At 34.3% G+C, this 22,889-nt stretch overlaps 1 protein-coding gene across 1 annotated transcript in view; it reads right to left on the reverse strand.

Moving 5' to 3' along the window:
• LOC106867182 (collagen alpha-1(XII) chain) overlaps window positions 1-22,889 on the reverse strand; it is a 94,442-nt gene that overhangs the window by 8,379 nt on the left and 63,174 nt on the right. The window contains exons 17-25 of the mRNA XM_089348742.1: window positions 22,586-22,824; window positions 19,789-20,096; window positions 18,027-18,301; window positions 17,481-17,680; window positions 12,809-12,980; window positions 11,588-11,605; window positions 8,658-8,693; window positions 5,443-5,673; window positions 1,227-1,442 (exon numbers count right to left, since the gene is read on the reverse strand). Of these exons, the coding sequence (XP_089204868.1) occupies window positions 1,227-1,442; window positions 5,443-5,673; window positions 8,658-8,693; window positions 11,588-11,605; window positions 12,809-12,980; window positions 17,481-17,680; window positions 18,027-18,301; window positions 19,789-20,096; window positions 22,586-22,824 (1,695 nt within the window). The remainder of the gene's footprint in view (window positions 1-1,226; window positions 1,443-5,442; window positions 5,674-8,657; window positions 8,694-11,587; window positions 11,606-12,808; window positions 12,981-17,480; window positions 17,681-18,026; window positions 18,302-19,788; window positions 20,097-22,585; window positions 22,825-22,889) is intronic.

Genomic DNA, 22,889 nt, shown 5'->3' on the forward strand with positions numbered 1-22,889 from the left:
TGGTTCGTCTGAGTTCATTGTTTCATTGTTGTTGTCTTGTGGGACTGTCGTAGTAAAATGTCATTGATATATATATGGCGGACATGACTTTTGTTTATTCATAACGAACATTGGGTGAGTGCGTTCTTTGTATGTAATTGAACAATAAATGTAATAATTAAATTGTATAACTCGTTATGTTATCTCTGCGAGTCAGTCCGAGGGAAACATAACAGGTGGGGCCTCATGGGCTGATTAATAATGGTACATCTAGTGATGGTGTCACAATAAAAACACTGGTAATTGCGCAACCTGATAATCGCTACCTGATATGAGTGACAATGAATAAACAAAATATTGTGAATAACGGTGGTAATGAAACTGAAGCTAATGATAGTGACAGTGGTACACCCGGTATTCTCAGAGATTCTGGTCAGGTTCCAACCTGTCGATATTCAGAAAGGGACCACCACACACGGTGTGGATGGAGCAAACAAATTAATGCTGTGGTCATTAATGCTGTGTCACTTCGATGGCATGAACTGCTCACTCACTCAATAATAATAATAATAATAATAATAATGCTTTCAAATTTTGATACAAAGCCAGAATTTTAGAGAAGAACAAGTAGATTATATCGATGCAGTATTTCACTGGAATTTATTTTATCGTCATGAAAACAAATCCCACCTCTTGCAGGAATTGAACTCTGAATGTGAAGAGCAGAAAGAAAATCTGTAAAGTATTTTGTACGACACTAACAATTATGCCAATTCACTGCCCTAATAACAACAAAAATAACAACAATAACATTAACAATGTTGTTGTTGTTGTTGGCACTCCGTCGCTTACGACGTCGAGGGTTCCAGTTGATCCGATCAACGGAACAGTCTACTCGTGAAATTAACGTGCAAGTGGCTGAGCACTCCATAAACACGTGTACCCTTAACGTAGTTCTCGGGAATATTCAGCGTGACACAGTGTGACAAGGCTGGCCCTTTTGAATTACAGGTACAACAGAAACAGGAAGGAAGAGTGAGACAAAGTCGTGGTGAAAGAGTACAGCAGGGTTCACCACCATCCCCTGCCGGAGCCTCGTGGAGCTTTAGGTGTTTTCGCTCAATAAACACTCACAACGCCCGGTCTGGGAATCAAAACCGCGATCCTATGACCGCGAGTCCGCTGCCCTAACCACTAGGCCATTGCGCCTCCGCAACATTAACAATAATATAATATAAAATATCTACCAGAAAATTTCCAGAACATATTGCCAACTAGGCCGTATGTCGACAAGCCTTTATGTGTGACGCCACATTGCTTGAACAAACTAGAGTATTCCATTGCTTTGCATTTATTCTTGGTACACAGAGCTCTACACTTTTCTTCACTGGTGATTTTAGAAAACTCAGTAAGATGGACACAAGTTACAATAGTTGCACCCTTGATGAGAACCTTTTTGCTCTCTAGAAATAAAAAAAGAAGAAAAAAATGCTTTTATGCTCTTAGTATATCGATTGATTTAATCGATTGGGTGTATACGAAGAGAATACAGCGAACTAGCTGTCTGTTTAAATCTCTCTCCAACACACACACACACACACACACACACACACACACACACACACACACACACACACACAGACAGAGTCCTCTAAAACAATTTTGATCACTAAAAACGTTATGAATTATCAGGATTTTGTTATCAAATATGAAAATAACACCCACCAGAAAAAAAAAAAAATTCTCTTCCCTTTTCAGTTTCTTTCAAATGTACACTATTGTACTATAATTGAACTTGCGTAGTGTGAGATCTTAAATGACTTTTGAACCCCGAAGACCTGATCACAAATACTGCAGCGATGTCTCATTTCAACATTGGCTCCATTATGAATGATCAAGTTTCATTCAATCCCACGCGTGACTTGTATGTTTTTTGACGGATATTGCATTGCAACCGGCCATCCGGAATGAAACTATGCGTGCCTCACTCACATGGGCTCGGTAGTGCGTTCTCACACCAGCGCAAGTTATGCATACTTTTGTGCATAAAAATCTAAAGAAGGAATGAGAAACACTCGCAAAGCTATTGATATTGATCTCATTTTTGTGAATATTTATCTTCATTTCAGTGTGTTTAACTCCGTCAAGTTCAAACTCTTTAACACCGATCCAAATCGTAGATCTCCACGCTTTCCTGTCTGGTGCAAGTGATTCAAAACTTCTTTAAAACATAATTTAAGATATTTCAAATTTTATTTTAAAGTCTTTGTATCTTTTTCTTGATTACTATTTTTTCTCTTCCCCAGCATAAGTTCATCATAAAACTTTTCTTTGGGAATACGCTCATCGTCCATATTGATGATATGGCCTGTCCATCGTAGTTGATTACTTATAAGAATGACTCGAAATGATGTGATCCTAGCTTCAACAAGAACATCAGTGTCAGAAATAACTGAGGACTAGCTAATTCTGAGCATTTGATGGAGATATTTCTGGTAAAATCCTTTCAGCATTTTTGACGTGTGTACATTGCTTACGTTTCAGAAGAATTACAAATGTGCAGAAAGAACAAATAAGACATATAACCATGATCCTAGCTTTGATATGGTATTGTGACCAGACTTTAGATTTTAGGCTTCCAAAGTCTTTTACTGCCTTTTGAATACAAGAAGTGACTTCCTCATCCTGGTTCCCATCAACATGTAGGATGCTACCCAGGTACTAAAAAGGACTTACCACTTTAAGCACTGTGCCCTTAACGAGTATGTGAAAGTGTTGAATTGTCCTCCAGGGGTAGGTTGATGTATTGCAGCAGGATGTTTTTCAAATTAATTGTGAGAACAAATATGTCACACGAAAAATCAAAATGCATGAATCAGTTCTGAAAGCCTTGCTCACTGTGACTTTCTAGGTTACAGTTGTCCACGCATAAATGATCAAGTACCAGAGAATTAAAGACCTTGGGTTTAAAGTTCCTTGTAGTCAGATTAAGCATTACCCGAATAGTGGCATTGCATATAGATGCCAACTGTTGAAGTCACGAATGCATTTGAAAGCATAGCTGCAAAATGCATGGGGAAGAGTGTCGGTATTTAGATCAACTCCATTTCCAACCGAAAATGGTTCCAACAGAGTCCCACCAAAGTTAAGTCGAGCCTTCATATTCTTATGGAGAGCCCTGGTCATGTTTATCAACTTTCCAGGACAGCCAACTTTCTTCTGCAACAGTGCATTCCTATTAACCATGTCGAAAACTTTGCAAAGATCCACAAAACACTGGTACATGTCTATATTTTATTTGTTGCATTTCTCTTGTAGCTGCCGAATAATGAAGGTCATATCAACATTATCCCTTAAGATGACCAGAAGCCATATTATGACGCCGATACTGCTCTTGGGACAATGAATTTATCAAGGCGCTCTGAACGATTATGAGAAAGCACCTTTCTAATAACTAACATCAAATATATTTCATGAAAATTTTCGCATAAGTATTTGGGGACAATTTTATATAGGGAAATGAGAATAGCATCAGCCTAGTTTTGAGGCACTTCCTTTTTTCTCCTGTAGTTTACAAGTAAGGAATGAAATATTTCCGTCAACCTTTCCCCTCCAAACTTCAAAATTTCCAAGCTAATCCATCAATACTCGGTGTTTATTATTATTGTACACTTTTGCAGCTGCTGTATTGGTTCTCAAGAGAGTTTTTGACAACAGGAAGGCCTACTATTTCCTCAATTATTATCATATTTATATTTGATCATTTATTGGGATCAAAATAGCCTTGCACCCATCATTTTTGCATGAATGTGACATCAGTAAAGTGCTGCTGGCTATCAATAGATCACATTGGAGCTATATACGTTAATTTAAGGCCAAAAAGATCTCTTGTACAAAAAAAGAAGGCTTTTGTATAATTAAGGTTTATAGAATCTCGCATCTTTTGCTTTTTGGTGACGCCACTTATCTTTTTTTTTTCTGAAACTACACTGAATTTTTTATTTAATAGATTTATGTCTCATGTCTTGGTTAGAATTATATGACTTAAATTTTTTTTGTTTAGTTGTTGCTTTTCATGAAGACGATTAGTAATTTCTAAGTCACTGTCAATAAGACAATCTGCTACTTTCATAGATCTGTAGCTCAAAGTGAGAGATACTGCATTATAGACTTGTGATTTGAAATTTTCCCACGGGTTTTCTAGTTCAACGTCTTATTGCATCACGAGAATATTGCAGTAAAGTGGAGGAACGAAAGTTTGCTATATTAATTCTCCTTAGTTTACCAGAGCCTCCCTTTATAAGTTTGGACTGAATTGAAAAATTAAACTTCCATCGCCTATGGTCTCTCCAGAATCCTACCTCTCTCATAGCTCGGACACTGCGGAATCCTTCAAATATGGTTACCAAGACATAAGGTACCAGTTCTTAGATCTTGGACACATTCACTGAATGAAAATCCTTGCTATCATACATATACAAGTGCGCACACGTACTTGTGTGTGGTTGTGTGTATGTTGAATATTTTGTATAAAATCATTTTTGTGCTTCTATGTTTGCACTGGAACCCATGATTATAAATAGAAGACAACTTTCAATATATATTCAGAATATATTATACATGTTAAATGTACAAGCACGTTCGTTGTTCATTAAAATTTGGAACGATAACAACGATTAGTTAGTCGGTAAATAAAATCCATCAAATTATTCTAAATATAGGTGCCGTAGTTTTTAACTAAGTTCATGTACCAAAAGGTAATTCATACTCAACCCACACAAGATGGATATTTTACGAGGCTCTGTGATATTCAACCTAAGTATAACAGTTATAGGCGCAGGAGTGGCTGTGTGGTAAGTAGCTTGCTTACCAACCACATGGTTCCGGGTTCAGTCCCACTGTGTGGCACCTTGGGCAAGTGTCTTCTACTATAGCCTCGGGCCAACCAAAGCCTTATGAGTGGATTTGGTAGACGGAAACAGAAAGAAGCCCGTCGTATATATGTATGTACATGTATGTGTATGTGTGTGTATGTTTTTGTGTGTGTATGTATTTGTGTGTCTGTTTGTCCTCCAACAACGCTTGACAACCGATGCTGGTGTGTTTACGTCCCCGTAATCTAGCAGTTCAGCAAAAGAGAACGATAGAATAAGTACTAGGCTTCCGAAGAATAAGTCCTGGGGTCGATTTGTTCGACTAAATTAAGTCTCATTGAAGGTTGTTTCCACTATCTAAGAAAATCAATTAAATAGCCCTCAAATGTTAACTTACTGTATACGCTAATCATATTCAGTGATACTTGATCCATCAAACATAAAGTTTCTATCTCTTAAGCGTATTAGATAAGGAAATGGAGTAATTCTTGTTCACATATTGATAAGCTTCACAAGTATATTCCATACCTCAAATATTAAGATATTCTTAAAGAATTCAAACACCTTTTGTAGTGAAATTCTGACTTACCGATTACTTGAAAATATTCCATATAGGGACATACACTTGGTCTCAAAGTGACAGTAGCAGCGTTGACATCATATAGTTGACATTTTTTCACGAGTTCATCGAAGTTCAATGATTTACATTTTTTATTCTTGAGACATTTGCGAGCACATAGTTCCACATGTTTTTCAGTGGATTCGTCCAGAGGTTTGCCTGGTATGTAAGCCTCCGTTACCCGAAAGAACTTGAGCAGAACTGAAATATAGAAGAGCATATATAAATATACACATACGTGGGTTTTGTTTCTGCGTGTCTATATGTATATGCGCATGCGTGTATGTATGTATGCATGTAAATATATATATATACATAAAAATACATACACATGTATATATGTTGATATTTACACACACATGCACACACACACACGCGCGCACACACACACACACACATGGTGGTTGGCAATGGCCTTCGTAAGGCTGTCAGAAAAAGGCATTTTAGCTGAAAATTTGTACGGTAAACAGTTAAATATCAAGCGTATAATCACCATCAATATAACCTTCAATTAAGGCCCTACTGTTTTTAAACGTAAAGTAAGCTGGCAAAACCAGTTTACATTTAGCAGTTTCATGACAACGAAATTGAACATCAAACTTCTAGTATCTTAAGTGTTTTGTTTCTTTCTATATTGCCCTATAGAACGTATATATAGTATATCTAAAAAAAAACATTTATACACCAATACACACATACGCGTGCGCACACTCTTACATACATATGGGCGAAATAAAAATCAAACTCAGTTTGTGTTAGGTTGCTGTTCAAGGAATGGCGGAAAATAATGAAATATCTTTTACGTTCCGAATATTGACACTTCTGAAAGAGAGGAAAGACAAGGAGAGAAAAGAACAATGGAGGAATAGAAACCCATGTGACACACACACACACACACACACATTTATAAGAACACAAGTGAGTCTAAAACTCACAACAGCTGTTTCAGCAGCAAATTTTTTAATGATGAATAATGCGATTACCACAATTGCACCATTAGCACATCAGCATTTGAAACATAGATTAGTGGTAATAATTTAAAACATCAACATGTATATTTTTTTATTCACCAACAAAAAAATATGCTTCTGAATCATCTATTGTGAATTTTAAAACTTTAACTTGTATTATTTTTTTATTCAAATACCACGCTTGGAACCATCTTAAGATTGGATCTACGACTTGCGTTGGATCAGGAATCTACGTGTGTATGTTTATACATATTCACGTATATTGATGTACATATGCATATGACTGATATGTGTACGTATGTGTGAGGCTCGACCCTTCCCCGGCGTCCTGAATGTTAAAATATCTAGATTTTAATGATTGCTACAACTGATTGATTATCTATCTATCTATCTATCTATCTATCTATCTATCTATCTATCTATCTATCTATCTATCTATCTATCTATCTATCTATCTATGTGAATGGACGGTAGAAAAATCGACTCCAAGTAAATAGGCTTTTTTGTCTAGAAAAACGTTTTATTTGTGAAAGAGATGTCTAAAACCATCTCCTTCAACCCCAATAAATCTTGTAATAGGAAATCACTCCACTTGGAGTAAATTTCCAAAACTTTCAAAAATTAAATATTAATTTTGAAGAATTAGGAACCTTCTAGTATTTTAGCTAATTGTGGCTCAAATTCTTGCGCAGCTTTTATATTACTTGATCCACATTCGCTATGCAGTTTGATACTATGGAAAAAGCTTCAGCTTAAAAACTTTTGAAATCACCCTTTACTGTCTGTAAATTGTAAAGATGAATCGTTTGCAATGGAATAACTTGTAAGGTTGGCTAAAAACTATAGATACGTTGAATAGTACAGTATAGCAAAACATTACTAAGGGTTTAATGTTCGTTCTCGCAATCACGAAATTTTAAATGTGTAAACTGGTTTTACTATCTTGCTTTACGATGTATTGGTGGATATTTATTGATAGTAGAGAGTTGCAGACGAAGACTCCAAAATAAGATGAAATATACGTGCATTTGTTCTCCCTTTTTTATGTTCGTAAACATCGTGTATTATAAGCACCCAAACAGATCTATCTATCTATCTATCTATCTATCTATCTATCTATCTATCTATCTATCTCTCTCTCTCTCTCTCTCTCTATCTATCTATCTATCTATCTGTCTGTCTGTCTGTCTGTCTGTCTGTCTGTCTAACTGTCTGTCTGTTTGTCTGTCTGTCTGTCTGTCTGTCTCTTTCCGTATGTGTGTGTGTATATGTTTGTGGTGTGTGTGTGTGCGTGGTGCATGTGTGTATGATACGGGTGTGTGTGTACGGTACGAGTGTGTGTGTGTGTGTGTGTGCGTATTTGGTGTGTGCTTATATATGCACACATCATTACAAGTAAATATGCATGAATATGTGTCTCAGTGTGTGTTAGCGTGTGTAAGTGAGCGCTAGCTGTTATTTACAAGCAATGTGTCTTCGGAATATGTTGTATTTTTACAGTAACCCAATCTAAGCATAAAAACACGATATTCTGTCGTCTTCCTAACATTCTTGTCCTCTTCCTTCCACTGAACAATTTCAGAGATATTTCTTTGATATTATTAACATTATTTACATTTGACGGACATTTGTCCTCATCTTGTTTGTTGTTAACATAACGTTTCAGCTGATATACCCTCCGGCCTTCATCAGATGTCTTGGGGAAATTTCGAACCTGGGTTCTCAATTTCCCCTAGACACCTGATGAAGGCCGGAGGGTATATCAGCTGAAATGTTGTGTTAACAACAAACAAGATGAGGACAAATATCCGTCAAATGTAAAAAATGTAAATAATGTACATAGTTCCTCATCTCTTGAATATAGAACTGTATTTCTTTGATGTTTTAAATTGAGTGCTTCAATGTCAAAATAATTGTTTTCCACGGAGCTACGTACAATTACAATTGCAGCGTGGAAGATGTTTGTAAGTCATTCAAGAACACACAAAGACCGTTAGTTTCACTTCAACATTTAAATGAAACTAACGGTTTTTGTGTGTTCTTGAATGGCTTATAAACACCTTCCACGCTGCAATTGTTTTTGTTTCAGCGCACGATCTCAGATCAAATCACTTGTCATGCAAGTACATCTCTGTTTACAATTAGTTTCTAGGATTTAATTTTAAAATATATATGAAAACATAAAAAAAGTATAGAATCATGTTATAGACATACCTGGCTCTAAGAAAGTTGGATCAATAATAGGCAGAGCTATATTTAAAATGGAATAAAAATAGTAATTCGTAAATTTGATCAGCAGACATTGAAAAGGAAATACAAAGGAAATGTAACTAAATTTCATGTATGTGCGTTGAATTTTCGTAATGGAATTTCAATATTTAGAATTGTTTCTTTTTTATTTGATTTTTGACGAATTTTAGATTAGATATCACCTCTACAACTTAAATATGCTGCATTTCATTAGGCTCACATAATTATATCAACTCAACTCAGAATTTCTTGGTGCCATTTTATGTCTGCTGAACTGATACATTTAAGAATCCATTGTTCTCATTAAGCACAATGTGAAATTGCTGATGATGTGAAAAGGATCTACAACACGTGAGATTTAACGCTTCTAATGATTCAATTAAATTTATAGCTTTTACTGTTTATAGCGTTAGGCCGTTCAGACTTTTAACCCATTCGTGCCCATGATACTTTTTTTTAAGATTCTAAAAATAATTATTACGATTCGGAGGTAATCGCTGCTTCTGAGGCCTAGTTGGAAGTCCAACATTCCGAGTTCCAAGTTCCAGGATTTCAGGGCATCGCGAAAGGGTAGAGCTGTTACATCTACGGGTGGTGGTAAGACAACTATTTAGGAGGAGTTTTGCAAAAAAATCATGATGGTATTCAATACATTTTTCTCATTTTTTGCAGATTTAACGTACGATAGCAACTCCTATAGTGGATTCTAGTAAAATTGAAGCACGGTCTGTCATGAAGTTCCTCTTTTTGCAAGGCAAAGAATCAGCGGAAATCCATGGTGAGATGAAGACAGTCTTGAAAGATGGCTGTCCAGTTTATTCCACAGTGAAAATCTGAGTGTCAAGGTATTCGGACTGGTCATTTCGAAGTTACAGATGAACCCCTGTCAGGACGGCCAACTTTCGAGACCACAGAGGACAAAGCCGACACTGTGCTCTTCATGATTCTCGAGGACCGCTGGATTTCAGCTAAAGTCAGAGCTGATATTCTGGGGAATTTTCCGCGAAATAGTTGATCACATCATTCACAACATTTTTGATATGAGAAAACTTTCTGCAAAATGGGTGCCGAAATACCTAAACGCAGATTAGAAGTGCATCAGAGTATTGACATCAAAGGCGATTTTGGACCGGTTTGCAGCGGAAGAGGATGATTTTATGGCTCTTTTAGTCACCATGGTTAAAACTTGGATTCATTATTATGATCTTCAGACCAAGCAGCAATCGACAGAGTGGCGCCACAGCGGTTCACCGCGTCCCTAAAATTTCCGACTCGGAAGTCAGCTGGAAAGATTCTGGCTTCAATGTTCTGGAACAAAGACGGAGTACCCCTCATAAAATACTTGCCAAAGTGTCGCACCATCAGCACAGAATATTACTTGTCACTGTTGGACGAACTGTGTGAAGCTGTAAAGCAGAAACGATGTGGAAAGCTGAGTCGTGGTATCCTGTTTTTGCAGGACAGTGCATCAGTACACACAGCACATAAGATTCTACAGAAAACACGCGACTTTGGCTTCGAATTGGTAGACCATCAAACTTACTTTCCTGACTTGGCTCCCTTCGACTATCAAATCTTTCCGTAATATATTTCAAGGGAACGAAATTTCACTCCGATTCGGAGGTAATCACTGCTTCTGAGGCCTGGCTGGAGGCCCAACATTCCGAGTTCTTTTACAGGGTTTAGAGAAACTGAAGAACCGCTGCAATAAGTGTGTGAATCTGAGAATGGAATACGTTCAATAAAATCGTAGTTAACTGATCTACCTGTACTTTCTTTTACCCAAAGCCAGGAACATTTCAGTACCCCTTCTATTGTTTCACTATTTTCTTACAGAAATATATTGAGTTAGTCTAACGAAGGAAGAGATTTTGAAATAGTACAGCTGGATTTTGTTGAGGAACACTTTTGTCTCATCTTTCGATAATGTGTGAAAACCTGAAAACCTTGCGGGGAAGAACACTAAATTTCATATATTTTTAATTAAAACATTATGGCAATAAGTAGTATTCATATCTAGCCTATAATTATATATAGAGTAAATAACTTTTATAAGGTCAAATAGATCTGAAAAGGGGATTTTGTTTGGGTATAGCATGCTTTGAAAGTCTGGTCTTTAGATAAGAGCCACGTTTTATAGGACTCTATTGATTCTGTTTTCTATGGCTATTGTGTAGAAGAGAAAATGAATTGCACTGGTAAACATTTTTGTATTGAATACTTTATTTCTTTTTACATAAATGACAACTATGTAAACAACATAAAGTATTCTGTTTGTATTTTCTTCATTTTTGTATGGCTCTTTTCGAAAAAAAATCAAAAGGATGCATAAAATGCAATGTTATATGTTCCTACAAATGGCATTCAAATGATGTATAAAAAACTGATTCCTTGATAATAAACATATTTGGGCCGTTAAAGGATTACCAGTTAGTTGTGAAACTATTAAATAAGCCAGCTTAATTCTATGGTCTGTATTACTTCCTTTCCACACTTTGTTATGAAAGTAAATGTGTTTTTGCTATGTCATTAAATTGATAATTGAACTTAGATACAATAATTACTCCAAATATTGAATTGGTAGATTGAAGTAAGCACACAACCTATCTACAGTTGGTTTGAATCGATACATCTTTGCATCGATTAACAATCCATTTGATGAACTGTCAAATTGGATATTCTTTATAAGAATATATTAGACTAGCATTCACAGGAAGATATTAGACTTAGGAATATTCACGAACATTTTAATCCACCTACATTGCTAGTAAGCATCTAAGACATGTAAAATTAATTTGAAGCTAAATGCTATGACATTTTCCGACCAATAGTTTATCAAATGATTCTTTTCAACTTTTAAAATTAATAAACTAAAATATAATAAGCGAGCTTACGTGGTGGCTGTTCTGCTTCTGAAAGAAAGAAAAATGATGCTGCTATAAAAAAAAATATTAAACAGATTTGTTCCAATGTTGGCATATATTATACAAGAAGCATTCTAAATATGTTACAACTATTTGTTCTGATCTCTCTTTTTTTCACACTCTCCCTTTCCCTCTCTTTTGCTAGAAAGTTGGTTCGTATTAAGGTAGAAAAGACTCGTAAATATATAACAGGGTTATGAAGATTCCATTTCACTTTTAGTTGCAACATTCTTTTAATAACAATATAGAAGCAATATAGAAAAAATAAAATGTCAAAAATGTTTATCGGTTATATCCGTTGGCGATCATTACATTTGTTCAAAAGGTATCTCAGAAACTGTTCTCGTTGTGTGAAATGAGGCATGTTAACAATGTGCCACGTCAACAGCTTTTGAGCTTATTATATCTCGGTATTTAGATAAAATCAAATTTGGTGTTTAGATAAGAACCACGGTTTCTAACGTTCCAATTGATCTAGTTGCTACTAGCTTACATCTTGAGTTAAACTTGTTCTCATACATGTATTTTGAAAGTGATCGATTGAAATAATTCCTCTTTATTTGTAGTACTGATGGGTTCTGGAAAATGCCTCGATAGCAGATGATCATTTACGAAAGTTGTAGGATAATAGATATAGTTAAAAGAACTTTAATAAAGCTATGAAGCTGACTTTGTTTCTAAGCATAGCAGTTAGTTTGCTCTCACTTTCTAATCTAAAGGAGCTATTTTAATAGACCCCGTGACATAATTGTATGAAAGCGACATCAAATGACAATTGAAATGAAACTTAAAATGTAACTGTTTCGATATAGCTGTTAACGTATTAATTTTTCAACAAATTAGATATTAATCTTAACTAATTTTTGTTAAAAATCCTTAAAGAAATATTCAAAATATTCTTGATTGGTAGTTGATCCCGTAATTTGTGGTATTGTGAAATGAAACTTGCTTATTGCTCTTATTAAATACATTTAATCGATGAGCTGTATTGTTTTCCGGTAATGTAGATTTGAAAAGATGTATTAAACAAACATCTCGCCATAAACTGTATATGCATTTATAATTCTTTTCTACTCTAGGCACAAGGCCCGAAATTTTTGGGAAGAGGCCAGTCGATTAGATCGACCACATTACGCAAATGGTACTTAATTTAATATGCATTTATAATTAATATAGCATCTTTATACTTACTTTTGCATTCCTTTCCCACACGTACAAATCCAGACGGACATTTGCATGTGCGTCTACCGGATTCGACGACACAGCTAGATCCTTTTGGGCATGTAGCTTTCGTCTTATATTTTCCATTGCCGAGACATATGATGGTTCGTGAACAATCGTTTGACGAAACAGTTGTGTATGCCTGTTCAAAAATTAGAAAATCAAAAGTTTTCCTTATTGGTATCATATTACATTGATGCTGATTTTACCTCATCATATCTCTTATTTTTTACTTGATTCAGTTAATAGACTGCGGCTTTGCTGAGGCACCGATTTGAGGAATTTTTTAGACGAACTAATCGACCCCAGTATTTATTTAAAAAAAAAATCCTGATGCTTATTTTATTGGTCTGTTTTACCGATCGGCCAAGTTACGGGACTTAAAACATACCAGTACCTGTTGTCAAGCGGTGTGAAGGACAGGCATAGACACAAAGACACACATAAAGATACGCACAAGCACAAAGACACACACAGATACAATTACACACACACAGCACAAAGAAACACACACACACACACACACACACACACACACACACACACACACACACACACACACACACACACACACACACACACACACACAAACACAAACATATATATGACAGACTTTCTGTTTACGTCTACCAAATCCAGTCTCAAGGTTTTGTTCGGCCCGAGACTATAGTAGAATGCATTATGTTGAAGATTATTTTTAGCTGTTGTAGCTGTTTAGTCATAGGTCAACTTTAAAAAAAAAATATTTACGATCAATTTGTGTATTCTACTCTATCTTATTTCATGACAAAGTAAATGGCAAACCATACCGATCCTCATCTTTTCCAGTCGCCCACCCAATTACACATTATTTCCCTCCGGATTCTTCATTTCCGGCATTATACGAGCAATGTCTTTTTATGAGTGGTTTCTGTCAAGATTTTCATAATTCACCACATTTAACAAACTGTAGTCTGTCTATCGAGTCAAGATTTTATATATATATATAATTTAAATAATAAGGGTGATAAATTAGATATTAATTTAATTAATATCAATTAAAAACCAATGGCCTAGCTAGCATAAAGAAAATTCTGAAAATTCAGAAAAATTATATTACATACATATAAGAAGGGATGACCACTAAGTAGACATCCATTATGCTAGAAATAGACCATCTACGGTCAAACCACAAAAGAAAAGAATGTTCTTTTGGGAAATTTAGCACAAACCCAAGTGGGAGAAAGAATACATAAAAATCCAAATGGGAGAAAGAATACATAAATCCATCTTGACATAGCCGAGTCTATCAGGCTAGTAATTGATTCTAGACAAAAGTTCTAACTGTCTCAGATTTTATTGTCTACCAGTAGTAGTAAAATGACCTGATACTACTCTGACCAGGGAAACCTTTATAATCTAATACATTTATAGCCTTGTCCATGCATACTGCTTACACCTTCCCTTTCTTTAGAAGTAATTGTCCCTTATGCTATCACCACTAGATAAGAAACAATAAAATCTGAGACAGTTAGAACTTTTGTCTAGAATCAATTACTAGCCTGATAGACTCGGCTATGTCAAGATGGATTTATGTATTCTTCCTCCCACTTGGATTTGAAATGTTGCCACAACTATAATATGTCTATTCTACTGTAATTTTCTGCATTCTCGTGCAGCTGAAGATTGCTCTTCATATTGTATTTAATGTAATGATCGCATTACTTAAATAAATGGAGTAGCATGAAACGTGCGTACTGCAATCATCTTTTGAAATCCGTGTTGCTTATTTTTGATTTTATATATATATATATATATATATATATATATATATATATATAAATATATATATATATATATGATAAGAGTGGATTTGGTAGACAGAAACTGAAAGAAGCCCGTCTTACACACACACACACATATGTATTTATGTGTGTGTTTACGTCCCCATAACCTACCGGTTCGGCAAAAGATGCTGATGGAATAAGTACTAGGCTTACAAAGATGAAGTCATGGGGTCGATTTGTTCCACTAAAGGCGGTGCATCAAGCCGACTTAATTATATCTATCTATCTATCTATCTATCTATCTATCTATCTATCTATCTATCTATCTATCTATCTATATGATAGATCGCTAGACACTACACATTCTTTATTTTCTCTCCTTGTTTCTTTCTGTGTTCCTTTTTGTGGAAGAACGTATGTTCGAAACGTTAGACTTTTTTCACTTCCCGGGCGTTAAACTAATACATCTGTTTGTTGTCTACACCACCTGTCTTCGTCTTTTGTTTTTTTCGTGAATTCTCCCTATATATATATATATATATATATATATATATATATTGTTATTATTTGTATATTCTCCCATATATATATATATATATATATATATATATATATATATATATATATGTATGTATGTATATATACATGAGTTAGCGGCTGTAGTAACCGACTAAGGGATAAAAGTATCCGTATTTACCATCGGTATCAATTACCTGTGCTACCCATGGGCATGTGTATGCAGGCACACTATGCTCATAGGGTATTGGTAACAACAGAATAAACAAAAGTTTATCCGGAATCAAATTTAAATAATCAGAAAATGGAGAAAACATTTAAGAATGGAGAAAATTATTAGGAAATGTTATGCGATGTTCTGTATTAAAGAATAATCTACCGATGTGGTTCAATTTGTTTGATGATCAAAATTGTTCTTCATTTTATTATTTTGGATATCTATCTATCTATCTATGGAGTAGCTGTGTGGTAAGTAGCTTGCTTACTAACCACATGGTTCTGGGTTCAGTCCTCCAGCGTGATACATATATATATATATATATATATATATATATATATATATATATATATATATGTGTGTGTATGTATATGTTTGTGTGTGTGTGTGTTTGTCCCCGTAACTTAGCGGTTCGGCAAAAAGAGTACGATAGAATAAGTACTAGGCTTCCAAAGAATAAGTCTGGGGTCGATTTGCTCGACTAAAGGCGGTGCTTCAGCATGGCCGCAGTCAAATGACTGAAACAAGTAAAAGAGTAAAGAGTATATATATATATATATATATATATATATATATATATATAAAAGATAAACAAGAGTGAAAAAACTATAGAAGGCTGGTTAAAGTATATATTTAAAATATGTCAGAACAATGTTATAAATTTCTTTTTGTGTATAAACATTGTATTTGGAGAAATTACCGGTTTGGTGTTGTCTTTTCAAATTTCTCTACTTCATGGTAAGATGTCTTCGCTCCCGTGTGTAAATAAAAGAGTTCTAGATAGGGGGAGGTAATTAGGGATTTCTTCCGGTATAAGGGAGATAATCGAAATGTAGAAGTTGGTAGATCTTGATTAATTTATCATGGTTTGGTTTGGAAGTTAGGTTTTTCTCAATAATTTTTTCCTCTCAGTGAGGTGAATTTCCTTATTTAAAAGTGTTAGCAATGGTTAAATTTGGGTTTATATTTTTGAATGAAGAAGGCTTCCTTATTCAATCTAATTTGTGTTGGTGTATTAATGGCACATTGATAAAAAGGAAAGATTATAAATTGTGGTAGCATTTGTTTTGCGCATTTCTCAATATGCTCACTAAAGGGTATCATTCGACATTCTGGGCATGCAATCTGCTGTCGATGCAGAGTGCATCTGCGTCTGAGCGTTAATCCTGTGGATCCTATGTAGTTTTCGTGGCAGCCCGAGCATCTTATTACATAAATAAGGTTTTCTAAGGTTATATATATATATATATATATTAGGAGTAAATGTAAGTATAAGCAGGTTATGCACGTCGATATAAAAAAATATCAAATACATTTGTAAATTGATTCCATCATCGGATAATACCAGCCTCCGTCTTCGGGGAAGAATTTTACATTCGGGGTGCTGACAGAAAGGAGATTAAAGATTCAATTTCCTCTCTGCCAACACCTCGAAAATAAAATTTCTTCCTTAAAGACGGAGGTTAGTATTATCCGATGATGGAATCAATTTACAATCATTATTTTGGACTACCAAGCCTCCAGAAACAGCTGTTGGACTCGCAAAACTCTTATTCAGTCCACTGGATTCCTGTTATCGTTTGTATTCTGTGTAAGTTAGACCTTGTTGTATGTAAACATATGTACATTTGTAGTATTAAATGTATTTAATTTAATACTTTTTGTGTATCGACTTACTTAACTTGCTTATACTTACATTTACTCCTCTACATGCTCAAGTTTAAATCCTTTGAGCACTACGAAGTGAATCCCATACGGAAAATATCAGTCTCTCATCTATCTATATATATGTACGTGTGCATGTGTGTGTGTGTGTGTGTGTGTGTGATGTATGCGAAATTAGAATATAAATATATACAGGGTTGGCAAAAAGCCACCCGAGAGTAACTCGAAACCCCACAAATACTTAATATTCAATTTTATATTTTATTTATTCATTCCGATTATGAATGTTTAATGATTAATGTTGTGAACTAAAATCCTCGTTTTTCAACATTTGTCTATTTATTAGCGAAGTCTCATGTAAAATAATTTTTTGTTTTAATCTTGGAATTAAATAGTTTTGATTTACTGTCAGGTGAGTTTTGGCCAACCCTGTATATTTGAGCTTATTTAACTTTTCCATAGAAAACTGTAAACTAACCTTCATATACATTCCTTTATACATGCAACCACATTTTGATTTAGGTACACATTCATTGCCGCTAAGAATATAGTTCGGCTTGCATACACATCCATCACTATAATATGAAAAGGGTACAGGATTTCTGTTGAAGCAAGTTGGTTGGTTGGCGGCTATTTTAACTTTGTACATCATGTTTTTGCCTCTCGAACAATCCAAACCTAAATTTAAAATGACAAAGGATAATGATGATAAAAATGAGGAGAGTGCGAGGAAAAAGGAAGAGATGGTGGAGGGTAAGGCAACAGTTAGATATGAGAAAATGACGATGAAGGTATTTGTCATAGTGATGATGAAGTTGATAATTTTCTGAAATTTCATTTGTCTACAATGCTATACTTTGGAAAATGAAGAAAAGTAAAATAACGTGAATTTTCATAAATTTTGGAGGAAATTACGGATAAATCATACTGTTACTGAAATATTTCGAATAATAATGAACAAACGAATGGTTGAAAAGGAAAAATAATTTAGAAGAAAATTAAGCATTTCCAAATATTTACTTACGGCATCCAAGAACTCCTCTCCAGTTAACTAAGACACCAGCATCTTCACATGCACCAACGAGAGCTTCGTAGGCTCGGCAGGTAACTTCTTTGAGTGTCTTAGATACAGTTTTATAAGCACAAGCATCAATCTTGCAAGACTGAAAATATTGTTGTGCTACATTAATGCCTAATTTCGTCAGACATTTTTTAAAAATACCGCTGAAATCTTTCATATAGTCACAAACTTTGGTTACTGATTTAGAACATGTAGTACTGGGATCTGTAACTTCGCACCTGAAAAATAAAGATAAAGAAAAGATATTTTCAAGAAATTACCGGCGTCAAGTGCTGGAAACATGATGATTTCTGACAAATCCAAAATGTTATAAATGTTTAAAATATACTATAGTGCTAATGTGTTTTCTTATTTCCCTGTCCATTAATGCCAGAAGGAGAGACGAATAAAGGAAATTAATACACTTGTATGGCTCATAAGAAGCTTGCAGCTCGATGGTGGCATACATATATATATAGCGTACAGAGACTGGCTAAACATTTATAAAACCTTTACAGTTTATTTATTGTACTAAATATTGCCTAAACGTACAGATTTTTCTAATTTTCTTATTTTATCGCATTTTTAAATATTAGGATACGTTTTTTGAAATCACAAGACCTGAAGAGTGGTATTTATCTTAATCGATTCATTGCAGATTGACCAGATCTTTCCCACTTTTATGTGGCTATGAAACGCGCGTATTCTTTTATTCACTTTCATTTTTTAAAATTTATTAAACTGATCTAAATTTTTAGTCTAATATTTTATAGATTTTATGGATTACAAATTTTCTCTTGAATTTTTTAGATTTTTAAATTAGTATTTTGTATAGTACGCTTTTTTATGGTGTCTGATCTCCATAAAGAGTGGTGGTTCTTCTCTAAATTATTAATATATTTTCATTATATAATTCAATTTGATATTATTAAATTGTATATCCTTGTAAGTTCGGATTTTGTAATTCCCTAACATTATAATACACACACACACACACATATATATACATTTACAATACACACACACACACACACACACACACACACACACACACACACACACACACACATATATATATATATGTATATATATATATATATATATATATATATATATATATATATATATATATATATATATATATATATATATATATATATATATATATATATAAATAAATATATTTATGGACAAATATACATATATATATATATACGTATACAAATTTATGTATACACACATATACAAATATATATATATATATACATATGTATGTATGTATATATATATATATATATATATATATATATATATATATATATATATATATATATATATATATGTGTGTGTGTGTGTGTGTGTGTGTGTGTGTGTTTGTATGTATGTAAATATGTGTCTGAATGTGTGTGTGTGTATGTATATGTATGTAGGTATGTATATATATATATATATGTTTGTATATTTGTATATGTATACACACACCATATATATATATATATATATATATATATATATATATATATATATATATATATATATATGGAGTGATTGAGTGAGAGTTATGGTTAGATAAACAGACAGACAGACAGACAGACAGACAGACAGATAGATAGATAGATAGATAGATAGATAGATAGATAGATAGATAGATAGATAGATAGGTAGAATTTAAATATAGAGACAGATGGTATAGATAAATTTGGAAAGATTCAAATTTGATACTAACTTTTTGCTAGGTTTATTGCTGTCGTCGATAATTGCATAGCTTTTACCAATAAGAGAATATTTGTTTCTTTTCCTTGTTACGTCAACGCCGGCCTTTGTACGCCAGTCATCTTTCTTACGATTGCAATCACCACAGATACCTGACAATTTCCCACTATAAACACGTGGTACTTTGACAATAACACGATGGTTACCATCAAACTTCACCTGAAGCCCGAATGATGTGGTTGCTATAACCCATCCAGCAGAATTGAAAACCGTGAATCCCATGTACGTAATCAGTGGCATTTCTAATAGTTGATTGTTGACCTAGAATTTAACAAAATGAAGAATATATTATGTGCTAATTACATTTGTCTCTTCCAGGCATTTTTAAATCTTAACATGCACGCCAAGTAAATCAAGAGTATAATGGTACAAAATATGGCAGATTTGAAAGTGCGCGATTTGTCATCATACACATATGCTCGCATGAGTGCATAGTGCTGTCTAGTCTGATGCGATTGAGTTTTTCTGAATATATTTGAGTTTTTCATTTGATAAGTGCAGTAGATATAATAATTTATTCAATATTCTATGAGAAATTTTCCACTTAATTTGTTTGTGCCTTCGGTTAAAATAATAGCAAAATTATATTTTCTCTTTTCCATTGTTCTCTTTTCGAGAAGTTGAGGTTCTTTATAAACAATATAGTAACGGTTGCAAACTGAGTTTTCAGTATATAGAAACAATATATTTCTAGATCTCTCAGAGAGATTTATGCAGTAGCAGCACGATAAAGTGATAGTATGTTGTCAACTTAATGTGACAGTCTCATAAAAGGGAAAAATGCTACTGTTATTTCGCTCTAAGAAATGTGTCAAGTCCAACAGGAAACGGTATTTCCTAGGGCTAAATAACAGTAGCATTCTTCCCTTTTATGGGACTGTCACATTAAGTGGACAACTTGCAATCACTTTGAGTTTTCAGTGTTCTACATAATTTGCTTTTAGTGTTTTATTCATTACAAATTTACTAAGTTATTGTTTTCGTATTTTAAAAGTATCAATCATTTTTATTTGCTCAAATTTTAAATATAAATGCAATTGTTCAAACAATTAAATGACTCTGTCATTATTTGTATGGATTAGTAACGTTGTAAATATGGACAGGCACATCTGTTTCAAAAGCAGCTTATTGTTTAAAAAATCTGGTTTGTTCCTGTGCAAATCTAAGAGCTTAGAGTCGAACCATTTTTATAATTTATGAATTCATCCGAAAATGGACGTTATGTCTTAATTTAAATTCGTCCTGTTTGAGACCTTACCAAATATTCAAACGCTTTCCATTGTTATTTATTTAATCTATGATGCAAAAAATTATTTTCATGTAAGAAATGCACATAGAAAGATTGGCCAAGCGTGAAAGTTATAACCGAAATGTTTATAGTTCGTACCGTACCGAATGATAATTAAAGACACAACATCATAAATATTCTAATGATTTAAATCAGTTAACTGTATGCTGGTGAAAGGGTAAATGACAGCTATGCAATATTGTGTACAACTGCGCGCACACACACACACACACACACAATTACTATAAACTGCTAGGTACAATGAGATACCATAATGGAAAAATTCAATCGTCACTAATTGTGATTAAGGGTTCTGACGCACTTGAACGTCTAGAAATAAGAGTTAGAATACTCTTAATGCTGAAGGAAGAGTGTATGCCCACTCGAAAATCCGCAAACTAGACGTCTAGTTTTACCTATTCTGTTAGCATCGTCAGTGAGGACTACTCGAACGGCACATATTCGGCTAATTTCGCCTGTCAACATATATGTATTTTCCATAAAAATTTATGGATGATTTAAAGGACTGTGGTGTACACAAAAAATTAGCATAAACAGATAGTCGCAGTGAGATACCATAAAGGAAAAATTAGTTAGAATACTCATAAAGGTGTAGGAAGAGCGAAGAAGCATACACACATGCTGACAGGGGAGGTAACCGTCCCATGCTGGTTCGTAAGTCCCCAGTCTAGACGTCTAGTTTTACCTATTCTATGGGCATCGTCAGTGAACGGCACATGTTCAACTAATTCCTCCTGTCAGTATATATGTATTTACCACACAAACATATGTGCGTGTGTGTACGATTGGCTAGTAGTATGTTCACATTTCATTTAAATGAAACAGGGATGAAATAATCGACCTTCATGTTCACAGCATTGCTGTCGTTACCAGCGGTTCAATGAGGGCAACTCATTCAGGTGCCTCTTTATTATCACATTGAGCCAGAAAACATGACGAAGAACAAGCAGTTGACATGAAGTTTTATGCTCTAAATCACACCCTGATTTAGAAGGCACTGTCAGATCCGGAGCCCCCTTCGGACATTTGGGCAATTTCCTATATTCTCATAACGATTTTGATGTCTTATCACTAGGAAATGTGTGTAGGGTCGAGAAAGTAGGTCTGATGATATGATTTTAACTTGTTCTCTCTTACTAAGAGATCCGTGTGTTAGTCTTGCATCGGCTACGTTATTGCCAAACTGGTAGACGAACTGTGTATAGTGTTATAATTAAGTGTATGTGAAGGGCACAGACAGTCTAAAAGTCGAGATGAAAAATACAATGAAATATATAATTGACAAGAAATTCGTTTACTGACAGGGCTGGATTCATATAATGATGCAATATTCAGATAATGTTCTAGTTAAATAATGTTCCAGCGGAAGACACTTATGTATCACTGGTTTTCTTACTGATTTATTTACTCTTCGACAAATGAGTGTGTGGTTACAACTTACCGCAATTTTTCGTCTTGGATACAGACGAAGTGTAACACCATTTATTTTGATATCAACCAAGCGAGTGTAGGAAACCCTGTTGTTGCCACGATGTTCGTTTTTCACTTCGACATTGAACTTGGGTAATAGGGTTCCATTTATTGTTGATGTAAGTGTATATTTATACGATCCCATGAAATGAATCATCTGACCATCAAATGTCCTATAATGAGGATCACCTGATGCTCGACATTCACATGCTGAAAAATTTGCAAAGATAGTTTGAAATGTGTTTTAAACATAATCGAAATATATTGTTGCATGT

Source organism: Octopus bimaculoides, chromosome 3 (genome assembly GCF_046866305.1).
Source record: "Octopus bimaculoides isolate indiv1 chromosome 3, ASM4686630v1, whole genome shotgun sequence".
Classification (NCBI taxonomy): Eukaryota; Metazoa; Mollusca; class Cephalopoda; order Octopoda; family Octopodidae; genus Octopus; species Octopus bimaculoides.